Below are 26,257 nucleotides of genomic sequence, written 5' to 3'. Positions count from 1 at the left end.
AGTGGAGGAGACAACCAACCAACTAACAGGACCCAGGGAGTGGTCTGGGCTTCCTTGGAGGAAGACAGAGTCTGGTGTGATGGCTCGTGGGCTTCTGTAGAATGCATGGTCTGAAGTGACAGGGAAGCTGAGACTTGAATGACAACAAGGAGAAAGACATACCACTAAAGGAAAGGCACCCACCAGTAGGGGGACAACAGCTGGTCCAAACGCCCTGGTAGGGGATAATAGCTGGTGGCAGAGCAAAGGGTGGCCCTGGGACAGGAGGCAGGGCCCCGGGCAAGAGCCTAGATCTCTGAGCTGTGCTGGGAGTGAGCCCAACGTGGGGCCAAGTCCGGGGGCACAGGCAGTGGGCTCCCGGCAGACAGCAGCCCTGAGCAGCCGCAGCGGGTCCTAGGAGGAGGATACAATCTAACTGCTGTGGCTAAAAGACCAGCTTGAGTGTTCTGTAGGGTCCTGGGGTGCTGGCAGGGAGATGCATGAGGAAGTAACCACCTCTGTCCAGGCTGCAGTCACTGGGGAGGAGAGAGGGGATGGTGGGGGAGGGAGAGAGGGGGTGGAGGGGGAGGAGAGAGGGGGTGATAGGGGAGGAGAGAGGGGGTGGAGGGGGAGGAGAGAGGGAGTGATGGGGGAGGGAGAGAAGCCTGCAAGGATTTCCACTGGAGGGTTGGAGGGATATTTGTGGGATTCGCTGCTGGGTTGGAGGTGTAGAGTTAGGGAAAAAGAAGAATTAAGCATATGTCCAAAAATGTTGGCCTGAACACCTGAAAAACTACAATCACATTGTTGAGATGGAAAAGACTGGGGAGAAAAGGCAGGGTGGGGGGAGGTGGGGGAGGTGGAGACTCTGGCTCTGACCACGTCAAGTCTGAGACCCCTGTTCGGTTAAGAAGTCAGGGTCAGTGAGGCAGCTGGAGCCACAGTTCTGGAGTCCTGGGGAAAATCTGGGCGCTCTGATAGACTTGGGTGTCGCTGGCACATTACAGAGGACTTCAATCTCCTGGCAAACAGATGTGTAAACAGAAGACAATGGAAACAGTCAACCTTCAAGAGGATATGTCGAGTTTCCTTTATTTATCTTTGTGAATCAGAATCTTTTTTTCGTTTTATCCAAGAAGAAAAGGGAAAAAAAAAATGCTTTCTTTTCCAGTGGCTTCCTAAGGCCTCTGTCCTGGCAAGATCCTCCCACTTTTACTGATGAATTATTTCTGTCATTTGATCAACTATTCAGATGTAATCAGGTGGGCCAGAAAGGCAAGCTTTTGCATCTTGCAAGTTTTCCCAGAAATGTTCTGTTGTCTGCTGCTTTTATGTTGGAATGGAAAATTTGTGCCTGATTTCATGTTGAGTTTTTCTCGAGATATACGAGCTGCTACCTCATGGCAGGACCCTGCCTCCCAGGACCTCTCACGCCCTAGTGGTGTGATGTCATCTGAGGCACGCTGCTCCTTGCCACAGAACTGTCACCAAGGAGACCTGTGCACCTAGGGTTAACGCCTTGCTTCGTCATTGCCAAAGTGGCTTAGCATAAGGCCCCTTGTGTATTATATTTGATATGTTAGAGTCATGTTTCCATGTTTGCGTATAAGGTAGGAAATTTAATAATATGAAATAACATGAAAAAGACCACTTTTCTTTCACACCAGAATACTCCAAATTAGAACAGTGAGTGGAACTTTGTGGATGGAAACCAAAGTGGAGGAATGAGAGAGGATGTTAATGTCAATGTTGCCACTTACCTAGTCTGTGAACTTGGGCTCATTTCTTAATCTCCTTGGGCTTCAGTTTCCCTGTTTAAATCAGGATAATAAAAGTAGTGACCTGAGATGGATAATGTGAGGACTAAAAACAATACAAACAAAATATATATAATGGAGTAATTATTTGTTGCTCACTTGCCACGTATTAGGTGCTGTGTGAGCCAGATGTAAGTATAGATCTTATGAAGCTGATAGGAATCCAAACTCAGGAGGAAAAATTATTATTTCATTACAGCTATGGTAAGTCCAGTGGCAACAGGCTCAATTTGGGGATGTGTGTGTGTGTCATTATTTTTAGATGATTCTAGTAGCCCTTCTCTTTGGAATGTTCACAATTAACTAATGACTTGGTGGGTCAGAGATGGAGATGAAAACACATGAATTTACCAGGTGTTGGGGGGCACTGGTGTGTCTTTTGCTGAAGAGCTCAGACTGCAGATGCCAAGTCTTGTCTTTCTGACATTTTAATATTCTCCTTCCCCAGGGCCAAGTCCTCGTGTTCTAGGGAACAGGAGGCAGCAGTGTTGTCTAAGAGGGAAGCCTTGGATTGCTACTGAAGCCCTCAAAGGCTCTGCCAATGACACAATTTACTATGTTGGTTATAGGCCATTTTAGGTTTCTCTTTTAAGATGATAACTAATGTTTACTGTTAAATAAAATGTAATTTAGCTAAGAACAAACAAAATCAAAGTTAAGAATTAGAGAAGGAAAATTCAGTCTATGGGACATGAGACGTTTTAAAAATTCCCATAGAGATTAAAAAAAAAAAAAAAAGAGGGGATTTAAAATCCTGTCTGTGCCTGTTACATGCCTTTGCAGTTATGAGAGGGCAAGAGCAAGTGGTCCTACTCTGTTACTTCTAATTCTGTGTCTCCATCTGGAATTCCTCTGGGGTGGTGGGAAGCCTTGCTTTGGCTGTGTGTTCAGGAGGGGGAGCCCCAAACATTGAGCACACTTGAGCACATTGAGCACACTTAGCATCAATTGAATGTTGGGACAACTAAGATGTTTTGAAGGATATTGTTCTGGATAATGGAACATCATAGTGGGTGGTTATATAGAGTCCAAACTCAAGAACCAGAGTCCCTGCACTTGAATTCTTCCTCCACATCTGATGGCTCTGCAGTCTTATGCCGGCGTTGAACTTCCCACTGCCTTTGTTTTCTCATCTGTAAGATGAGGTTGACAACAGCACTTCTCTCTTGGGGTCAGTGTGAGGTTTAGGGAGTTACAGTCACAGGGTTGGGAACACTAGCCGGTCCATAGTAAGCACCATGTGTCTGTTGACTGTTGGTGTTAATTGTGGCTGATTCAGAATAAACATTTTTAACATACAGGTACCCAGGTTTGGAGAAAAGGGTGACTAGAGATTAAGGAAGAAAGAGGACTCATAAAACATGACAAGAAGTACAGCATAAACACCACCTGCACCTCCTTCGTTGTGAGGGGGACTCCGTGAGAAGCAGAAGGCAAGGGATTTGGGATCTTTTTTGTGTCCTGCTTCCATCCGTGCATGTGACAGGCAAAATGACACAGGAAAGGCAGGTGGGGCTAAGGCTCTTCTTCTCTGTCACTTGGGGCACGTTCCCTCTTTCTTCAGTGTCTTCTGAGAATTTAGCTGAGGTGTGCAAAGTGAGAGTGACCGCACAGCAAGACACAACAAGTCAGTCGAGTCTTACCTGTGTGTGTGTGTACAAGAGGGTGGTCTAGTAAGATGAGATGTTCGCATTTTCTAGAACCACGGGACACTGAAGCACATCAAGGCCCTGCCCATTTTGGACCTTTTCGTAATACCCTCAACTTTGACCTATTTAAGTTTATTTTAATTAAACACACACACACACACACACACACACATTTTGAAGGAATAGATGCTGTAAGATGGTTCATTCTTTGGAGGGGGTGTATGTGTATCATGTGACAAATGGTTGCCATGGTAATTTCTCATTATTGTTGAATTGAAAAATAATTACACTGGCAAAAATCCCACGTAACCTGTCACTGCTTAAGTTAAAGATGCCGGGGGGCAGCCTCTGCACCAGAATCCTGTTTTTGGTGGAGAAGGACAGGGCTGGGACAGGGTAGAATCTGGGACAGAAGCAAAGTGCTTTTGTGGATTTTTAAATATAATTAAGACTCTTCTGCCATTTGACATAAGTGTATCCCTCATCCTGATGTATGATTTGGCCGTCAGTGCAACTCAGGTTCACCTGAGACGAGTACAAAAGGACCAAGGGTTTTAGTCACAGAAATGCATATAGGGAACTATTGAGAATGGAGAAGGTTCAAAAGTCTTTCTACCTAATTAAAATATACAAGAATGGTAGGCAACACTGCCCGTGTTCAGGCTGAGTTAATTTCATGATATTTACCTGAAAGTTGCTGCATGCTATTGTTACCTTCCAGCTTGGGGGAAAGAACTCACTTTTCACTTATTAATATTCGCTAAGCACTAACCATTTGTGGTTCAGACAAGAAACACGGAGCAAGGACTGGAAGTGCCCGTCCCTTGGGAAAAGGAAGTCCTGGATCCAAAGCTGTCTGGCAGGTGTGCAGTGCTGGAATGCACAAGAATTGGGCATGGGGTCTGGAGCCTGTTCTCCCATGGGTCACTGGAGGCCCATGGAGAACCTGTGCTTCCTTTCTCTATCAGTGTCAGGAAGTAATCCTCATTTCTGTTAATGCCAGCCCAATGTACCCTTCTCCTTTAAGAGAATGATAGGCAAACTTTATCCCCCTCCTCATTATTATTGCACTGCTGTCTTCTTTGGACTTGGAGAGGCTCCCTCTCCTGGCAGAGCTGGTCTCTGTTTGTTATCACGCTTCTCCTACCACCAGATCCCACTGGAAAAACCAAACTTGGACGGAGGGACCTGTGCGTCAGTGAGACCAGAAGTCCAGGATCCTCTAGTGAAGCAACCCAACCAGACAGGTGTGTGTGCCCCACATTTAAGGCCACCTAAGTGCACGCCTGAAATCCTTGCACAGATACACAAAGAGATGCTGCCCAGGTTCTTAGGGCAGCATTGCCGTAATGGCAAAAATTAGAAACTAGAGGCCATTAGTAGCACAATGTTACATAAAACATATTTCCTTCATTCCACGCATTACTACGCAGCTTACACAGGAGAGGAGAGGCTTGCGAATGTAAAATGGACAGGGCTCTAAATACAATGCTGGAGCTGCTGTGCTGGCCTGGGTTGGCTCCCTAGCTCCACAGAAATGAATAAATAAATAAATAAAGTACTAATAAATACAATGTTGAATTAAATAATCATGTTCAAGGAAGAAAATATAATATACCACTTGAATAAATTATTAAAAACAAAGTAGAATTATACATAAATGGAATCAGATACATATATGATTTATATATATTATATATAAATTAAATATATATATATATATAAATTAAAAGATGGGCTAGGAAGATCCATGGGGTCTGAGGGAAGACAGAGAGAAATATACTGTAGGGTATTGGTATCCAGGCTTTAATTTTATTTATGACTTTTAATTCCTTTTTAAAAAGGAAATTAAGATACCATTTCAATAACGGTTAATTCCGGGTAATGGGCCATGGGTCTTTGCTATACTATCCTCAGCTCTCTATTTTTTGAAAGCAAATAAAGTAAAGCCTGGCTTAGTTAAGAGACAGGGAAGCGTGTTTGTGTGCTAGAAGGAATTTCAACCAACCTTTCACCGAAAAGATCCCCACCCAAAAGGTGGCTCTGTGAATGGCAGAGACTTTACAAGTTTTGTCTCAACGTGAATTTCTGACCTCCACGTGTGGGGCATCACAGATGGAGAGAGAGGGCCACAGCGTGACCTAGAGGCTTCGCTTGAACGTTGTCCTGGTCCCCTGCCACTGAGCTTCCACTTCTCAGGTTCCCACAGCATGAGGGGTGGCATCTCTGTGCGAGGCGGCCTCTGCCTGTTCATTACTTTTTCCTGCTTCTCTCTTGAATGCTAGTTTATAGGTGGAAATTCTGGCGAGGACAGAGAGACTCTTGATGCCCTGTCCCTGTCCATAAGGCATCTGGTCGGCCACGGCATTCGGAACTGTGGATAAGTGGATCTCACAAGTGCTGATTTCGTTATGATTAAATAAGAACTCCACTTGGGAATAGCGGGCACGCTTCCCCAGCGCAGGAGACGGTAGAAGAGGGCCCTTGAAGTGCTTGGGCATTTGCTGGACTTTCCAGGCCCCAAGAATGATGTACAAAGGGCAGGAAGGCAGGAAGCAGTTCCCCAGGACCGTTTGGCTGGGAAAGGTGAGCGGAGGAGGCTCCTTGGCCACACAGGGGCCCAGCTGGGAGGCCACTTGGGATCCTGACTGTGCTGGTTCCTTTCTAGTATGGGAAGAATGATCTTTTCCTGGACATTCTTAGGATGTATACAGCAAGTGTTTATTTCCCCTCTGCCAGCAGCAGGTGTATGTGCCCACCCCACACCTGGATCAGGGCCCCAGGCTCCCGGCTGGGTTTTAAGGGATGTGCCACAGCCTTCACTCAAAATCCCCAAAGTTGATCTCGACTGACCGGTCAGTCTTCATACATCTCCTGGTGAATTTCCAAGTTCGCTGATATCAGGTCATTAGTTGCCTGTGTGGAGTGAGTGGACAGCCACACCTGCTCTCCCTCCAGACCTGAGGGGAACCCAGGTGTAGTGAGTTCTTGTCTGAGAACAGCCCGGATAACTTTACTCAAGCAGCTTCCTGCATTTGGCCACACTCCTGATCTAACAGGGGAACTGTGGACTCACTCCGTGGGTCTTCCATTTTCCAATGATGTTGGGCCAAAGTTTACAATCAAGAGGTGGAACTACTAGCCTGGACACAGAACTGCTGGATTTTAACCAGCACCCTTCCTTTCACACTTTCGTTGCCCTCTTCCTTCCTCACTTGGAGATGAGAAGAGTCCTGCAGCCCCTGTCTTGCATGCTGCATGGCCAAGAACTCAGTTCCACCTGTCTGGGTTGCTAGATCCCCTACAGGGATTTCTGATCTGATTCAGCCAGGTCCTGGTGGCTGCATTTCAGCCACTTCTTAAAGACCTAGCCTCTTTATTATGCAAATTTATTCTACAAAGTTGTGTTAACTGATCCCAGCTGCTGTGTCCCAGGCAGCAAAATGGAAGGGAAAATGGAGAGGAGACTTATTATTAGGAAAACTACTTGACCACAACAAAAGGGCTGAGACCCAGGAAAGGCTGGAGGAGAAAATTACCTAAAGAGGATGCTCCTTGGACCAGTGCTGGCTGACTGCTTCCTCCAGCTCTTGGGTACCACTCTGCTCTTCAACCTAAGGTACACTATCACTTTTTAAGCAGAATTATTTGGAAAAGAAAGCATCCATTGGAGTCAGGCTAGAATGTAAACTTTATCACCATGTGCTTGCTGCCTGGTCTTGTTTGAGTAGCTTAACTTTTTGGACTAAATTCAGACTATAAATAACTTAAGGGATAAATGAGATAATAATGAACACTAGTAGATGGCATTTATTGGTCAGCAACTATGTGCTGGACTTTCTTAATCCACACGGTCCACAGACATTATTATTACACGTACCAAATAAGCAAACAGATGCAAAGCAGTTAGGGGAATTGAATCAGGTCGTCCAGCCAATAAGATGCAGAATTCATATATTCACGTCAATGTACCTCAGAGGTTAGGAACTGGGATTCTCACGAAGGCTGATGACTCTCCCTTGAGAGTGATTAGGGCAGTTGTGAATCTAAGATGGTCCAATAGAGGCAAAGCACTTAGAAGTGCTGGTTATGGGTACTATCATTAGCCTTGGGGCCCTCAAATGTAGGCTGTGTCCACAGTCAGCTTCCGTTATATGCAGTCGGCCAGGGCTGGCCTGGACTCACATTTAGTCATTTTCTCTTCAAGCTGTACTCCCTTTCTTCCTTTTCTACCTAGACATTTGTCCTCTCATAGCTCAGGACGCACTCAAAAGCTTCGTATCGGGTGGGGGGCCGTAAGGGAGGTTGACATAAATCATAACTTGAACACATTGTGAAGAACTGTTATGCCAGTTCAAAGTCACCAGCCAAGAGACGCCGTGCAGTCGGCAGTTAAGATCCCTGGACAACTTCGTACAGTGAGCTTTCCGAGCGAGCTAGGTTTGTGATGGGACCATAAGGAATTCCATTCGTTCCTTCAACCAGAAAACATCGTTTTGCCTACCTGTTCTGTGCCTTGCATTAAAAATTAAAAACGACATTTTTATTTGGGGGATGTTCTTCTAATTTTTGATCAAAGTCAGTTATTTCTGTGTGTGTATCCTCCCTGACAACCTTTCCTGAGATGCCCACGCCCCCCAAGTTCTGTTGCCGTCAACTGAATCCAATGACATCTCTTCTGGGATCATGACGCCTGGTGCCACTTGTGCTGAGCTCACTTACCTCCACCCTGTGCAACCTCATGGCTGCTCACGGACAGTTCTTGTGCCTCGTTTTAGCCAGAGTTGTCTTTTCTCCCTGCAGCCCTCTGGTCAGCTGGGGTTCCCGTGGGTTTTGCCTTTCGTGGGCTCATTTTCCAGGGGAAATGCCAGAGACCAAGAGTCGACTATAGGAAAATGGAGGTGGAGCCCTGATCTGGTGGCTGCCGGTGGCTGCTGCTCTCTGATGCCAGGCACAGGGGAGTTTACAGGTTTCTACTCAGGCTCTCCCCAGCACGGGAGAGAGATGCTGTTGCTAGGTAAGCAGGTTGCCAACAGTCACAAGGACAGGAAAAGCACTTCATTTACAGATCGTTTTGTAAAGTTTATTTTTGATGCAGTTCTTTGGAATACGGGGTGTCTCTGGCCCTCGAAATGACGTTAGAGATGGTAGACGGAGGCAGAGAAAGGAAGTCTTGCCGATCTTCACGATGCTCCTTGGAGTCTCATGGGACGTCAGTACCCGCCGAATCCTCTTGCCCACTTGCCAGATGGTTATTATTACTGTTGTCATCAACTTCCAATAAGAAAATGTGCTCAGGAATTAAAATAAGTCTCTCAAGTTCAAGTGGCTGGGAAGAGGCAGCACTGGTGGGTGAGGGGAGGTGACTCCCATCCGGGATGTAGTAGCACCAGGCTCTCTTTCCTACCTGGGCTCTGGTGACACATCTGCACAAGAAACAAGGAACTCAGGGAAAACATCAACCTGAGACAAAAATATTCCCTCTGGGCTCTTGCCTCCTTCTTTTTGAAACCTAACTGCCACCTCCCAACGACTGTCGGGGAAATGTGGCAGAGCCAGGCAGGGGCTGCTGTGGGATGTTCTGTGTCTCAGTTTAAATTCCATCTCTGCCGTTCCTTAGCTGAGTGGGCTTGAGTAAAGTACGTTCGCCACCTAAGTTCTAGTTTCTGTAGTTGCAAAGTAGGAATAATCCTGTGAGCAGCTCCGTCCGTTCACTGAAGTACTTTATTGAGTATCTTGTGGGCTAGACACCATGCTGGGGGCTGGGAGAGGGAGCAGGGAGCAAAGCCAAGGCCCTGCTCCCAAGAAGCTTATGTTTGTGTTGGAGGGAAAATAAAATTGGAAACAGGGTAGCAGTGTGGATTAAGTAGGAAAATATACAGAATACAGAATAGTGTGTGGTATGTGGTGACTCCTTTTCCATATGGGAAGCAATTCGAAGTCAAATAAACCGAAGCACCCAATCTCCCAGACAGGGTTGCTTTGCGTAACTGATTCTTCCACTTCCAAGCTCACTGATTTTTCTAACAGCTCCCACAGTTTACACAGCATTGAGTTTGTGGGCTGTGACCTCACACATGTAGCGGGGCTGCCTGTCCATTGCTCATTTGACTGTTTTCTGCTAGCGGGTTTTTAGCTCTTTAGGAAAGAGACTGATCCCTCTTGCAGCTGTGTATTCTAAGCCCCTGAGTATAGTAAGTGCTCAATAAAAACCTTGTTTTTTGAAAGGAGAAAAGGCGGTAGTTTGTAGATAGATCCATGCACTGTCTTCCAGTGGTTTTATATTTACATTGTTCTACAGAGGCAAGCATTGGCTTCTGATGTGGCTGTTGGGAAGAAGCCAGAGAGAGACACACAAACGTTCGTTTGTCTGAGCTTCTCCCTTTCTGGAGGAGAGGGCAGCATCCATCTTCCACGGCTCCTTAATTATCCTTGCTGGGACAGAAGGCTCATTCCTGTGGCCTGCCAGTGACAACAACTTAATGTTGTCATAAGCAGAACAACTTCATGGGCAGCAGAGAGGCCTGCTGTATCTTGGCCAGGGCCCCAGTGGAGGCGACAAATGAGTGGGGAGTGGCAATTCCCTGTCTGTCCCCCCTCCCAGCTGACAGGCAGCAGGGAAGCACACTGTCCTCAGTTCTGGCATCAACCAGCAACTCCCTGGAGAAGGGCTGTGCCTAAGAATCTGGGGGCAGATGGAGCCCTAGACACAGGGTGGGGCTGGGGTGCAAGTTCTCCTCTCACCAGGACACTGCCACCTCCCCGGTTGCAGGAGGCCCCCTTTTCCCGTGGATACCAGTGGTGGTTCTCAATGCCTTAAGGTGGACCTGTTCCAGAGTGTTTTCTGGATGAGCCAGAGAATCACTCAACCCAAACCAAACACAGCCCAGGCGGACAGCCTGCCTGCTGCCTGACTTCTCGATTTTTGATAATTATTGTAATACGATGTCTTGTTGCTATTTTATCATAAAAATGGTGGTTGCCTGTTATCTTCAACAATCTTCAAGCTCAATCCACATGCATGTGCCCGTTGCTTGTGCACAAACTCATCTGTCCGTCTCTCTGTCCACCCATCTGTGTATCGATACCTTTATCTTTTATAGAAATAGCTGCATAGAGTAGAGCATCCCTTTTTGGTGAAAGTATTTAAAAAAATTATCCCTGTTACTTGGGTTGAAATGTTGTGTTTTCTTTTTGTAAAAATGGGCTCTTCAGAGAGCAGAGAGGGAGAGGGGAAAAAAAAAAAACCCTCATATATTTTGCATTAAATGCAAGCTAGTTTGTTAAAAGACTTCACATTGTGTTCCTTAGGATATTTATTAAATCTCCCCAAATATATCCTCAAGAATTAATTTTCATTGTGTTGGTTTTAGCTGGCTTATTGAATTGGGATTCGGTCCCATTTGAGGCAATTAATTTGAAGAGTGACCACGCAGCCACCACCCTCGCCTGCACACCCACGCACATATGCCAAGCCCCAAGCCTGCAGCCACTGGGCTTTTCTTTCTCTTCCTCTTTCTTGTCCTCTTTGAGCTATTTTACGCTCTCGCCTGTTAAATAAATGATCTGTCTCTTTGCAGGACAGTGACAACCTCTGGTGGGACGCGTTTGCCACTGAATTTTTTGAAGATGACGCCACATTAACCCTTTCATTTTGTTTGGAAGATGGACCAAAGCGATACAGTAAGAAAGAAGTTTATTTTTCTAATATTCTTTTTGCACCTGTAAGGAAACCACAGGGGTCTTCGGAGAGTAGCGCCGCGCTGACAGGCTGACAGCAACACCCTGGTCCTGACAGGGCTCTCGCTTCCCGTCAAGACACTGTCACCGGGTGGCAGTGCGTCGGTGCTCAGAGATGTCCTTCGAGGCTTAGACTGTTTGGGCACTTGCCTGTTTAGAGAGTGGAGCCAATATGAACCGAGCCACCCAGTAATAAGTGGGAGCGCAGGGACGGAAAGTTCTCATGCGTCTCTTCTCTGCGACCCTCTTTTATCCTTGATGGCTCTCACTTGACACCCCATGTTCTGCTTGTGAAGGTTTCTTAAAAAAAAAGGCCTCACCATCACTGTATCAGCCACATCCTTCTAATTCCCTTTTACCAATTATCTCAGGTATTTATTTGGTATTTATGTGACCAGTGCTATCTTTTCTTGGGGAGGGGGGAGGCCACCACTGCTTTAGAACCTACAGTTTGGGATTGGTGTCGACAGAATTATAGTTCCTTGTCTTTCCTGCGAGTGATAACTCTGTAAAGATCCTCAAATCACAGCCTGTGGCACCTTAGGTAGCAGCTGATCTGTCCTGATTAGGTTCAGCCAGCTTGTCAGAAATCAGATTTGCTAGTTGTGCCATCAGACCAAGAGGCATAGACACATCAACACAAAAGCAATTAATGTCCGGTTAGATCAGAGAGAGATGTGTTTTCAGAAATCAGTGTTGCACATATATGAAAGGCTCTGACAGAGGGGAAAACATTCCTACTGTCACAAACACTGAGATGACAGACCTGCCTCTGGCGTGAGCCAGTCAATCCAGAGTGTCTGGCAATTGATAGGTAATAGGGCTCTTGATAAACATGATTAAAAATTCCAAGAGTTGCTAAGTCTATTTTAAAGTCACTATAAATATATATATATATATATATATATATATATATATATATATATATATATATATACACACACACACACACACACACACATATATTTAATTTATATATATATATATATATATATATATATATATATATATATATATGTATTTAATTTGAGGGATTTTTAGACAGCTTAGTACTACTGGATCTTTTCATGCTTACTTGATTACTTATGCTGATACATGCAGGTAGTGATTTTACAACAGTGACCAAGGAGGTAGAGCAGGCCACCAGGGACTTGCCGCTCAATCAAAACTTGTCGCTGGAAGCGTCTCTTTAGATTTGGATATTGTGGGTTTACAAGGGCGTGGAGCTGCACCCTAAATATCTTGGCTGAGGGGCAGATGGTAGGTCAGACAATGGGCTGTTAGAATGTGTTTACATTCAACAAAATGACTCCTGCTGCAGCACTGCTAAGCCACTTCATGGGGTCCTTTCCTTCCCAAGTGGGCGTTCCCCAAGCCTCCTTGGGCCCTAGAGTGTGTTTCAGAAGTCCCCAGGAGATAAAGGACCCCAGCAGTCCTGCAGTTGCTCCCTTTCCAAAGGCTGCCTGATCCGTGGTGAATCATTTCTAACCGAGCAGTCATCCACCCTGAGAGCTGCCTTATTTATTTATTTGCTTACTTATGTATTTATCTTTCGAGGCATGGATCAGATAACTTCAAGTTATCATTGTTTTATAGTCCTGTTTTTTGCTCGTTCGGGAATTCATCAAGGTCAACTCAGGAAACTAGAATGAGGATTTTAAGGCTTGTACTAATAAAACAGTCTTGCTGCTCCACTGTCCACCCCAGCCCCAACACCACTGGGGGAGGAGGCATGATCAGTGTCCCTGTAAGATCTTATATTCTCATGCAGGAGTAAATGCCTGACTCTGAGCCACGATCGCCCAAGTGTCTTTGTTTCTCCCAGCCAAAATATTTCCTGAGTGGAGAAGAGAAACAAAGATGATTGACAGCCTTGAGCCGAGTCTCATCAGCTGCCTCGCTGACAGCCTGGTGATGTGTACCCGCTGCTGATGTGCAGACGAGTGACAGTTGACTGACAGCCTGGGACTGGGAGACAGGAAAGATGAAGCTTGCTTAGAACGCCTGACGCACACGGTTTGTGCAGTGCTCTGAGCGCAGGCACTGCCACCTTAACCCATTCGCAGTCCAGGAACATTGTGCCAGGCTAGGAAGACCCGTGGGGGTCCCAGGGCTGGAAGCTGAGGCTTTTCCTGGATGTGTCCCAGTGAGCTAAAGTCTTTGTATTCCTGAGAAGGAAAACTAGACTTGCCTAATGGAATTTGTATTTGTATAAAGATTTCCCAAATTACTCATGCTAAGTAATAAACAGTATTAGTAGATGAGTTGTTTTTTTCAGCCTTCCTAGAAAAACCCTTTCTCTCCTGTCTCCATCCACGTCTTCAGAAGGTCTTTTCAGTGCTAAGATACCTGAGCTACCATCAAATCTGACATACGTTTATCTATTATTTGTTGCCTTTCTCCTTACTAGAATGTTACTTCTATGTGAAAGGGGGCTTTGTTAATTGCTGAATTTTCAAATACAAGAACTCGCTTGTAATAGGTGCTCAATAAATATTTGTTGAGTGAATGAATGGGGGAACAGACATTTCAGGAAATCTTATGTAAGTATAATATTGGCAAAACAATTTTTTTTTCACTGAGATCTCTGGGCTTTTTATTACTAGAAGAACTTGATCCACAGTCCCTGCTCTGCTGGCATTTTCAAATAAACTCTAGGATATGATTCTGATCTACTCAAGTGGAAAAAAAAAAAAGTCCCAGCGGTACAATAAGTTAGGAAATAACTCTGCTTTGGGTGATACATTGCTCCTTCCTTTCAGAAAGCTCCTCAGTATTGATCCTGTTGCTCTAAGCACTCCACCTGCACCCACGTCCTTCACTCTCCTGATGGGGTGGGACCCTCCGTAGGGTCAGACTGGACACTGTTGATTCAGATGGAGACCATTGTTGTCTTCCTAGGACAGTGGTGGCGGCTGCTGTGGGGAGGAGCTGAAGGGGTGCTTTGTGTGACTCACGTGCCTGGCCCTGCCTGGCCCTGCCTTGGGTAGCATCAGGAAGCAGTCCTTTGGCTAGAGAAGCTGGCAGTTCCAGGAAGGAGGCTCTCTCCTTGCATCAGGTGGGGTACGGGGAGGGTAGAGGATGATGGCTGGGCGATTCCCTCTTTGTCAGCAAGTCAGAGAATAAAGAACATTGGAGCAAAAAAGGGTCGTTTTTGAAACTGGAAACGTGGTCCAGGGAAGTCAGGCAGATACCCAGCTGGGACCCGATGGGCTTCATGTCTGTGTGGTCTGTTGCCATTTCTTCCCTGGTCTGGTACAGAAGGGGCATTGGTAGGTTATGTGATGGTGCCCCGCTCATGTCAAGCAGAGTATTGATTTTCCTTTATTCTCTTTAGGCATGAGGCACCCCCCTCCACACACACACACACACACTGTTCTCTCTTCTCATGACAGTCATGGTCACCACGTGGAGGACCTGCTGCTGGCAGCTCCTTCAACAGGTCTAGCCTGCATCCAGCCCCTCATTGGTCCCATTCCTAGAAAACATGAGGTTCTCAGTTCATTCTGAAAACATTTTCTTGTTGGGAGAGAAACATAGAGAAACATCCACTGAGGCTGATACCAGGCTGGCACTGCCTAAGTGGTGGAGGAGAAAGGGCATGAAGGTTTGAACCCATGCTTTGCAGGATACTCAGCGCCTTCTTTCCCAGATGTGCAAAATGGGTATAGCACCACCATCACTGGCTCCTGGTGAAAATTAAATGATGTAATGACGTAAATGATGTAATGATGATGTAACCAAAGGGCCTGGGGCCATTTGAAGCACCGAGTCGTCAGTGTCATGATTACTGACAGCAGAGCATGCTCTCCGGCCTCGTGGCTTTTGGGCACCGAGAAGCTGCCCACCTGCCAGGGACCTGCCACGTGTGCAGTGTGTCAAGCTTGAAGCAGAGGTCCCCTGGCCAGGTGGGAGCCTCACCACCTCTCTGCTGGGCAGTTCTGAGGCCATTCTGCTCCCTGCCCCGCTTCCAGCTGCCCAGAGAGTCACCCTCACTCTGCCAAGTGAGGGAGGAGTGGGAGGGGAAAGAGGGGGGAAGGCTGGTTAGCTGCCTGCGGGGCTCTGTATTTGGGGAAGCAAGGAGTCCAGAACACAGGGTGAGATTGTGTCTGGGCAGGCAGTGACTGGGAGTTAGGGGAAAATGACGTGACTACTACAGTGCCATCTTGTTTCAGAGTGTGTCCTGTTACCTGTCACTGAGAAGGGGCTGTGGTCTAACACTGGGCTCAAATCCAGCTGTCTATTACCACCTGTGTGATTTGAGACAAGTCACTTTGGAAGTGTCCTCTTTTCTTCTGAAAGTAGGGTTTGGATGGGATGATGCATGTGATATTCATAGCAGCCTCTCCAGCCCCTTGAAAACGCTCCATAAATATTAGCTGTTGTTATTATTTGTTTAAATTTCACAGAGCCCGTTGCTGCTTCTAGACTGAGACCGAGGACAATTCACCTAAAATTTCCATCAATCCTTTAACCACTCAGGTGTAGTTTTTGACCAAAGGTCCCAGTAATTCTCTATCATATGCTTCTTGTTTCATCTTGACTTTCCTATTCTGTCTAAAATAAGGACTTCAGCAGGACCACACTCCTCATGTTTACACTAGCCAAGAACTGTCCTGTGGGGACTGGGAGGTCATTCCACTCTCAAAAAACAAAAACAAAAGCCAAAAAAAGAAAAAAAAAAAGAAAAAAACCAGCCAGTTCAGGAAATATTGTTCTCTTGTGCCTTTATTTTCCTCAGTCACCGAGTCTCATGGAGAGTCTGAAGAAGTACACGTGGGCACCTCTGTGGAGTCATCACTATGTTCCCTTTTTCTCTTTTGCATTTTCTTCCCCCATCTCCCTTATTTATGAAAGCTCTGATACCTTCACAATATTGACTAAGATTTCAGTTTTGTCTTGTAAAATGTGCTTTTATGGGTTGTGTATCTGGACAAGTTCCCCCAAGGTAGACAGAGTCGACACAGCCAAAGTGGCTTCACTGTGTCTGGTTGCTACTTCTCTTCCGCTTTTATTGCTTCACCAGGTCCCCCTGCATCTTTACTGCACTTGTCATATGGGAATTCTGAAAGCATTTCCTCCACTCCCCCCCCTCTTTTTTTGCATGATTAAAAAATATATTTCTGGGAAAATGACTCCTTGATAATAAGTAAGCATAAGGGCATTTTGACACTATACTTAATAACTACTATGGCCATTTTTAAAAGTCACATGTAAAGAGTGCACACTGTAGCACACTGAAAAAGGATCTCAAGGTAAGAATCTGTACATGTTTTTTTTTTTTTCCCTCTGAATACTAAGTCTGCAGTATCCATGTGGGCAGTGTTAACTCTCCTGTGCCTCCTCAAAGGTATCTGTCAGATGGTCCTGGAGCTTTGGATTGCCATAAAGTTACTGTTTCCTGAACACATTTCTCTGCCTCCCCTTTCTCTCCTCTGCCTCTTCTTTCTCCTCCTCCTCCTTCTTCTCCTTCATTCATGGGAGTGGAGATAAAAGTCATAGGCTGATTAAAACATACTCATTTTGAGTCTTTGCTTCACCATGACTCTGTGATACGACGTTGCGCATGCTGCTTAAATATCATTACATCAGTTCTTCATCTGTAGACCAAGGAAATAATGATGCCAGCATCATAGGATATTTGTGAAGATGAAACCACATATTGTTTAGCTTAGCGCCAGTCTCGGAGTACACAGGGCAAATACTTATTGTATGAATTGATGAATGGCTGGCTGGCTGAATAAGTGAATGAATTAAACCTATGACTTGACAGTTATTTGGAACTGAAATAGATGATAGTTCCCATTGTTTATTTAGTCACTTGGCATGTAATAGGAGGAAATGTGACCTAGATTAGAGTCAGATCAGATCTGTCTTCTTTCTGCATGGGAACCCTAAAAATGTAATGACCAATTGGGACAAAAGCTGATGTTAATGAAAGATGATGACTTACAAAAACGAGTCCCAAACTTCTTGGTAGAGGTAAGATTTCCAGCCCCCATTTTTCTCAGAGAGCAAAGAGCTCGTGAAAACTAAGTGAGCCCCAACAACTTCTCTGGGTAACTTAGGGCTCTATATCTTGTTTACTGAGAATCAGATGCAAGGAAATTGACTTTGATTGCATCCAAAAATTTATCTTAGCAAAAAGAATCTCCTTCTTTTGCAAAGTCTCAGAGCAGACTTTGATGGTTAATTACAGGAATGGGTGTTCGCTGGTGACGGGGGCATCTCAGCTGCATAATGACATAGATACTGCCATCTCAGAAGGCTCTGGACAGGGTATTCTTCAACATGGAGTTGCACTAAATGATTTCTGGATAATTCTAGCTGCTGATGCTGTGATTTCAGAGTGATCCTTTTCTACTACATTAGGCTGGTGAGATTTGGAGCAAATTAAATTAGGACAGAAGCAGAGTTTGGTTCAACGTTCATTTGTTCCTTCACTCATTCATTGACTCATTGATTCATTCAAAATGCACTGAGCCCCTGCTGTTTATCAGGCATTCACACAGTGCAGCAGACAGCTCTTGGGAAGAGCACAGTTCATTATAAAATGTGTTGTTTACTTTTGATGTCATTTTATTTAAAATCCTTCCCTTAGCCCATTTCCAAGTTTTCAGTTTTGTGAATATTTCAATGAAATTGACACAAGTGTATCAAAGTAGGTTGGAAATCATAATCTAGACTTATGTATGTATATTAATAAATATTATTATAATGTCATAATTATATAATTGCATATCATATATTAAGTTTATATTTAAGTGTTTATAGGTATTCCACATATGAGACAAAATGGGTTAAATTGGCATAATAAAGCATGTGGTTCAGAAAGATAATATTCTTGAGACATTAATGGAAAATCTAGGACTAGTCATAAAAATAAAATTTCGAGAAAGCCCACAACTGATAGATGAACTGACAGACTCCTGAAGGAGAAAAAGAGACTGAATCTCTCTCCCATTTGTGGTTTCAAATTGATGGTATCAGAAGTTGCAAATTGGCCGTAACAATAGATTGAGCAGACATTCCATTCTCTCATCTCTAATAAATACCACACTAATGATCACATGAGATAATGGACAGGAAAGTGCTTTGAATAAATTTAAAGTGCTACACAAGTTGAAGGTATAATTATCATATTTATAATTGATCTTTCAGATTTGGTGAGTTTTAATTTTCCCTTTATATGTTATAAATTAACCTGTTAGGAAATCTGGAGGGGTTGTTGGATCTTTCTTCATGGTGCTAAAATTGTCAAACACATAGGTTTAGGCAAGTCAGACACATGAGTGCCCTCAAGAGCTCAGTTGGAAGGTCAGAATAAGGTACTAAGCAGAAAACAGACATCATGTGTTGTTTTTTGAGACTATGTGACTGCAAGGTCTGTGGGTTCTGGCTCATGCATTTCCTGACTCTTAGCTTCATGGAATATGATCCTACATATCCTACAAGTGGTTCTCAAACCAAGGTTACTGTCCCATAGAGAATTATAAGAAAAGTGTGGTGAATTTTCTCATGGTCAAAAATGATAGGTGTTGCTTTTAGCACTTATTTTCAGATAGTAAGTGTTTTGTACAACCACAACAACAACAACAAAAAATTGTTGAGAAACACCTCTCCTGTCTGTTTTGACTTCCAACTTATCATCTTGAAGGTAGGGTTGACAGATAAAATATAAATATACAAATGTAATACTTGAGGCATCATTATACAAATGCCCCTTGGCTTACAATGTGGTTATATCCTGATAAACCCATTGTAACCCCCAAGTATCTTCAGTCAAAAGTGTTTTAATACAACTAATCTACCAAAAAGCTTAGCTTAGCAACACAGTGATATAGAGCATCGGTGACAGGGAGCTTGTTGCTACTGCCCAGCATTGCAAGGGGGTGTTTCAGACTGCACATCTCTAGTCCAGAAAAAGATCAAAATGCAAAATTCCAAATATGGTTTCTACTGAATGCAAAAGCACCATTACATAGAAAAAATAATTTTAAGATGATTCCTTGTAATTTGAGTCTGCTCTACAAAATTGTTTTATGTTCATCTGAAGTTCAATCTTACTGGGCATCCTGTTTTTCTTTGTTAAATATTGCAGCCCTACCCCCCCCATTTATGCTAAAATATGAAATCTTAATAATTCTAGAGCAGCTGCAGTAGGGGGTGAGCATGGCACATTGTACGATCATATGAAATGTCTTTTTTTTTTTCAGTTATAGATGGACAAAATACCTTTATTTTATTTATTTATTTTTTAATGTGGCGCTGAGGATCGAACCCAGTGCCTCACACATGCTAGGCAAGCGCTCTATCACTGAGCCACAACCCCAGCCCATGAAATGTCTTTTTATTCACAAAAGTCTTTCCTCTGTTTAATGTCTAGGTGCTATAGTCATGGATTACACCTAAAGGAGGAAACACTTCCACAAAGGGTTGAAAGTGAGATCAAAATGTGTCTGAGTTTAAATTCAAGGTCCATATCACAGGCCACCACAGTTGACTATGTCCGACATTTGATAGGTATTGAGCACACACACCCAAGTATCAGCTATGACTTACCTTAAAGGGACTTTCGTTTAGCAAAAGAGACAGATGCCCTATTGCATTAACTCTAATACAATAGCATCCCCACTGTAAGATGGGATGGCAAGGTACTGTGGGCACTAGAGATCTAATGTACGCAGCATGATGACTATGGTAATAATATTATATTACATGTTATAGATTTGCTAAGAGAGTAGATTTCAGGTACACCCACAGTAGCAATAACAATTAAAGGGAACTATGTAAGGAAATGGTTATGTTAATTTTCTTGAAATAATTTTGCTGTGTATATCAAAACACCATGCTGTGCAACTTAAATATATTTAAATACCTGACTATAGTATCTTGCAACTATAAGGCTTTCAGTAAATATTTATGGATTAAATAACTGTGCAGCTCTGATTAATAGTTCAAATGTGACCCAACCTATCTGATTATCTAGACCATAGGCACATTGTTGCACCTAATTTTAAGTTCCCACCACTACAATCTCAAGTTTTTGCAACTTGTTTGGTATTATAGAATAAGACGAATGTCACAGAACAATTTGGAAATTTGTACACAAAGAGAACCAGGGCTTGAGACTCACATTTAAACTCAAAGCTCAAATGATATCTATCCACCTATAGCATGCACCAGGACTGATATTTTTCCCCTGGAGCATTTCACCACATATTCAGCCAGTCTCCTGGTAGGTAGGACCTATTCAGTCATCAAATTTTATGTAAATCTTAGCAATTGTTAACCAGGTACTTAAATCTTATCAAATGGGTCTTATTGGATGTAATTTCAGTGGAAACACCTAGTATTTATTTAACCTTCCTTCAGGAGTTTCTGTGCCTCATCTTTCTGTGCCCCAGGGACAAGAAGATAAATGAGCTTTGGAGAAGCTAAAGGTCTAGTGAGCTATTAGTTAAAGGACTTGACTCTTAGCAGATCTTAGCCATGTCTTTTCACATAGATACCCTCTGCCCCTGTTTATGAACCCATTCTTAATAATGCTCAACTCCCCAGTTTTAGACCTTTATTTACAAATCAGTGACATTTAAAAATTGCTATCATTTTTTTAATGTAAAGCATCTGAAAAAAGCAGTGTTAAATTGAGATGTGCATATTATCCCTTTGTGTAACACTGGCCTGTGATATTTTCGTTGATTGGAGAGAGCTGATTTGAGGCAAGTTCCACCACAAGCCAACTGGAGAGCTTCTCTTCACATTCCTGTCGTGTTTTCAAGTTGTGAACACACTTCATTTATGCAGATGAGGTAAAATAAAGCATTCGTTGAAGTCAGGTTAAATTAGCATTCTTCTACAACTATATTAAGCAACGTTCAGATGAATTTTGTTAAGAATATAGAGACGCCATGACAAAACTACTCATCAGGGTCTGTTTCATTATTTATTGTTTAATCAAGGTAGTCATGTTAGGGTATTTGAATTCGAGAACTTACAGAACTTGCTGCCTTCATGTGTTTTGCTTTAATTTTTCATTCTGGAAGAATCCGCTTCATACAACCATGCCTGCCGCTGTGCTTGTTTATTTTTATGACATTGGTCCTCTCCCACGTGAAGCTTTCTTTAATGGACTCTTTGATGGGATCTTGCCTGTCATAACTTCTACCTTGGGCTTCCCAACAAGTCAGGAGGACCTGAACTTGACAACAATTAACACTTATACATAATCATGTAGGAGACTCAGTGGAAGATGTACAGTCACCTGAGACCACAGTAGTAAACCACTCCATTTTTATGAGCTACCGCACAATTACTCCTGAGAATCCGTTCTCTGTGTTGTCTAGCGCAAAATAAAGCATTGCATTACTTTTACAGACCTTCCTAAAAATGCATATGTCTTACTTATTCTTGCCTTTGAATAATCTTAGTCAATTTGACTATCTTTGTTTTATTTTGAAAAAAAAAAAATGTATCACTGGCTATGGCGGGATGGTTTGTTACACAAAGAACAACGAAAAACCAAAAGACTACCTTCAGAATCTGAGTAAATGCCCAGCCCAGCCTGAGTTCTCCAGAGATGATTTCCTCACAGACACACAGGGTGTCCCTGGCTCACCACTAGATTCTCTGTAAAAATCAACCACCTGAGGTGGTTCTCAGATAGAGGACAACTATTTGTGTGTTTTTAGAACTCATACAAGCTTTGAAAATATTCCAAAGACTGAAGTTAGCTACCTGACAAGATGTATTTGTCCCCGTAAAATTTCCTCTGGGACGGTTCACTGTGGCATGTGTGAGGTAGGGCTGGGATTTGGTAAAGTCAGCCATATTTGTGTTTAGTTTTCAGTTGAGGCATTTAGGAAAGTTCAACTTTCACGCTTTGAAAAAATTAGTAGCAGCCAACTTTTCCAAGGTTTCTTGCATGAAATAACTCCACATTCTCATGCTTATTTGCTTTCTTCGTAGGACCAGGAGAGAAATGATAAACGGTGTTTGACTGATGACGTACATAAACTGCTAATTATATCCTTAATAGTCATCCACATTTTTAGACACTGTACCAGAATGTATTTCCCATAAAATACTTTAATACTTAGAGCTCTATTATTTTTTTTAAAGATAGGCCCAAAATCGGTAATTATGAGAGTTATTATTCAGGTTCACAGCAGTGCGACAGCTATTTTTCACTTGATAATTAACTTGTTAAAATAATGTCAGACCAGCACCATGCCTTATTTAAGAAAATGGTTCACCGGCCCCATGTAAGCAGGCTCAGCTGTGGAAATATTAAAATATTTATTAAACCCTGTCTCGTCTTTAGCATTACCTCGTTGTCATTAGTTACAAAAGTTCTAAGAAGTTGTGTATTCCTCATTAGATGTTTGCAGCATCTTCCCTGAGGTCCTGTTGCATCTCTTGACACTTGGCGGTTCCTTTACGTCCCTTCCACTCTTGGCTCTGAACTTTGTGGCCAGCAAGGGTATTGTTTAATTGGTGCAATCTCCATGCAGAGCCTTCAGGAGGAGCAGGGAAGATGACCCATCCCCAGGGAAATAAGGAATGTTTATGGTGCCAGCTCTCTTCTTCTTCCCTGTACTTGAATTGCAGTTTTATGTATTACTTCTTTCCCTTTGGAAAGATAAAAAAAAAAAGCAAAGACCCTCCAATATTATCGGTGGTTTGTCTTAAAAAAAGACACAGCAAGGATTCCAATTGGAAGTCTGAAATAAGTAATTCTTCCTATGATATCTTAATTTAGAAACAAAAACAACAACAAAAGATTCAGATATTTAGAGATTTTTGACCTGGGGTTTTTTCAAATATGTGCAAAAGTAATCTCCTGGGTTGGTTAATGAGTTTAAATGTCCAACATCTTCATAATGCTTTGCAATGTGTAAAATTCTTTTGATAAATCAGTATCATCCACAGGCTCACTGTGTGTAAGGGCCACATCTTGTTTCCCTCCGTGGTCTCTGTGCCTGACACCATAAGTGATAGGAGACCCGTGGCTAATATTTGCTGAGCAAGACTGAATGCAGTGTCTCATTTCACCCTCACCAGCTGCCCAGGAGCAGGTACTGTGTTGACCACTGGAGACAGGAACAGCGTGAGGTCCCAGGGGGTGCAGAGTTCAATTCCTCTGCCACTCAGGCCCGCACTGTGGTCCCTTTACCATCTCACTACTGGGAACCCTTTTAAACACTAAAAAATCTTTAATGTTACCTGTTTGGATGAAAAAAAAAAATCTCTAGCTTTGCCTCCTGAAAATGACCTTCCTTCCTCCTCGTTCACCAAACAGTGCCAATTAAGAGTATTTAGCTCTTAAGGGCAAATTGAGAACTGATGTCCCACTAGTTGGAGGCTGGCGTCCCAACAGCATCTCTTTCCTCGTGGTGGTTAAGTGTGGGTTGCTGAACCCCGCCCCCCGACACTGCTGCTACACAGCTGACATTTATAAACTCTCTTTTTCCATGCAGTATGGGATCCTCCATATGTCTTCCACAGTAACTCTCCATGTTTTCAGGGAATCTAAAGATTTATTTCCTTCCAAGTCCTTGTTGCTGGCATTTTATCCAAGCCTTCCGAACTGCCAAGAGATGAACTTCAATTTAGAGGAGCTGTTACATTTGTCATTGTGAATTTGCTCAACTTTGGATAAATTTGAAGATTTATGCTTATTCCCAAATGGGGCCCTGAGAATATCTTTGGAGCTCAGAAAGTTCACGCTTGACTTCCTTTTCACTGTTCTAAGCAAAAGAGTTCTTAAATCTGTGTAGTCGCCCTGCTCGGTCTCAGGGTCCCTGCCATTGTCTCAGCCTGGAGACGTTTGAGTTGATGGAGGCACAGAAGCGACCCACCTCTGAGGAGCAGGGAGGGTGGTCCTGGCTGTGCCTCGTGCTGTGGAAAGCTCATTCTGTGTTTGCAGGATGACCCAGGTAGCGAGTGCCATGCTGGAAGCACTGTTTAAGGCAAACGGCCCAGGATGAGGGTCAGAGCAGCCTGGTTCCAAACCACAGCCATGTCCTTTAGTGACCACATGACTATTGTTCCTCTTTTCTCTGACACTCAGTGTTCTAATTTGCATAATTCAAATATTATATACTGGGCAATGCGTAATGGTATTTGCAAAAAATATGCATACAATTCCTGAAACATTGGAGTTTATCAACAAATAGTAACTATGATAAGGATTATTTCTAGTTAACATTCCAAGAAGTTGACTTGATTTTGACTTGTTTAAGGTGACCTAGCTAGTAAGGGATAAAACCAAGATTAGTAGTTACGTGTCCATATATTTTATACAACCTATTGGTAGGACTAGCTACAAGTTCCCTTTTTCATTGGAAATAGTCTAAAACAATCATGGCTTACAGAGACCACATAGTATTGAATTTTGTTCTTTGAATCATCTTCAAAATATTTCAAACCGAGTACAACAGGAAGCTCACCGACTGCATTGAATTCAAGATGTACAAAACATGGGAGAAAACCTATTTTATGGATGTTTAAGTTCTCCATTAGAGCCCATCAAAATACTACACAATTGGCTACACACAGTAATTAATTAGATAAGTCTAGGAAAATGGTTCAATTCACTACTGGCTCAAAGACACACACACACACACACACACACACACACACACACACACACCCATTTATTATCTCACAGTTTCCCTGGGTCAGGTGTCCAGGGGAGGTCATCTGCATGCTCTGCTCAGGTTGATATGGTGATGTCAGTTGGGGCTCCCACACCAGCTGAGGCTCAGGATTGTTGGCAGAATTCAGCTCCTCTCAGTGGGATTACCCTCTTTCTGGCTATTAACTTGGGCTGTTTTCAGCCCTGGATGCCTCCTGCAGTTCCCTGACACATGGGCCCCTCCACAACCTGGCATATTACTCTTTCAAGACCAGCAGGAGAATACCCTCACACAAACCTCTCTGACACTATGGGATCACCTGCTTCTTCAGGCCAACTTAGGGTCATTTCCTTTTTTCTTGATTTAGTAACTTTAATTCCCCATGCAAAATCTCTCTGCTGTTTAATGTCACATAGCATGGAGTGATATCCTGACACAGTCATGAGTCCTGCTTCTAATCAAGGGAATGGATTATACAAATGGGTACTCTGGGGTAGAAATCTTGGAGGCCCCGTAGACTTGAACAGGAAATAAATACATAATTATAATTGTAAAACTAGTCACCTTATACAAAGGTCCTCAGATAGGTGTAAAGTACCCTGTGAAGCCAGAGAAGAGAGGTCCTTCTTGCTGTAGGGCAGGGAGGCTGTGGGTGTAATTCAGGTAGGCAGGGATAGAGGGGAGAGGGGTCAGTGAGGAAGGCCAGGCTGGAAGAACATACCAAGGAGGCAAAGAAGTTGTTTGGGGGAATAGTTAGGTCTGTTTGAGCTTTCTGGAGCTTGGCTCTTGGAAGCTGCTCTATGGTGTTCAAGAGACTTTTTTTTTTCTTTTTCCCCCTTTTATTTATATATGACAGCTGAATGCATTACAAAATTTTTTTTGACTGTTGTGTTTTGAACATATGAAACTAATATGAAGTGTGCGGGGGATTCTCTAGGAGGCCACTGATTCCGTGAGCACCCTTTGCCTTCCTATGTGCTGAGTAATCAGAACAGGTCTAGTCTCTGGTCACAAGCCCTTTTGTGTGAAGGTCCCTAAATCCAGTCTCCATGGCCATTCTTCAGGCTTTGGGAAAATCTCATTCTTTTTTTTTTTTTTTAAAGAGAGAGAGAGAGAGAGAGAGAGAGAGAGAGATTTTTAATATTTATTTTTTAGTTTTCGGTGCACACAACATCTTTATTTTATTTGTATGTGGTGCTGAGGATCGAACCCAGCGCCGCACACATGCCAGGCGAGCGCGCTACGGCTTGAGCCACATCCCCAGCCCCAAATCCCATTCTTTTTACCTTTTTCTGTCAGAGAATTTCAAGGCTGGGGACTCAGGTGGCTTATAAAATGCCTTTCTTGGAGGGCGTCTCCCCTGCATATAGAATTAAGGTAGATAAGTCTGGAAAAATGGGTTCAATTCTGTAAGCTCCACATTAAATCAGCT

At 43.5% G+C, this 26,257-nt stretch overlaps 1 protein-coding gene across 10 annotated transcripts in view; it reads left to right on the top strand.

Annotated features, from left to right (window-relative positions):
• The window catches only part of Ldb2 (LIM domain binding 2), a 342,989-nt gene that overhangs the window by 120,444 nt on the left and 196,288 nt on the right, over positions 1-26,257 (top strand). For all 10 annotated transcript variants that reach the window (XM_071614170.1, XM_071614168.1, XM_071614169.1 and 7 more), the window contains exon 2: positions 11,026-11,128. In XM_071614170.1, the coding sequence (XP_071470271.1) occupies positions 11,026-11,128 (103 nt within the window). The remainder of the gene's footprint in view (positions 1-11,025; positions 11,129-26,257) is intronic.

The sequence above is a fragment of the Marmota flaviventris genome, chromosome 7, assembly GCF_047511675.1.
Source record: "Marmota flaviventris isolate mMarFla1 chromosome 7, mMarFla1.hap1, whole genome shotgun sequence".
NCBI lineage: Eukaryota > Metazoa > Chordata > Mammalia > Rodentia > Sciuridae > Marmota > Marmota flaviventris.
Note: the sequence above shows the minus strand (reverse complement) of the source record. Positions and strands in the feature narration are given on the sequence as shown.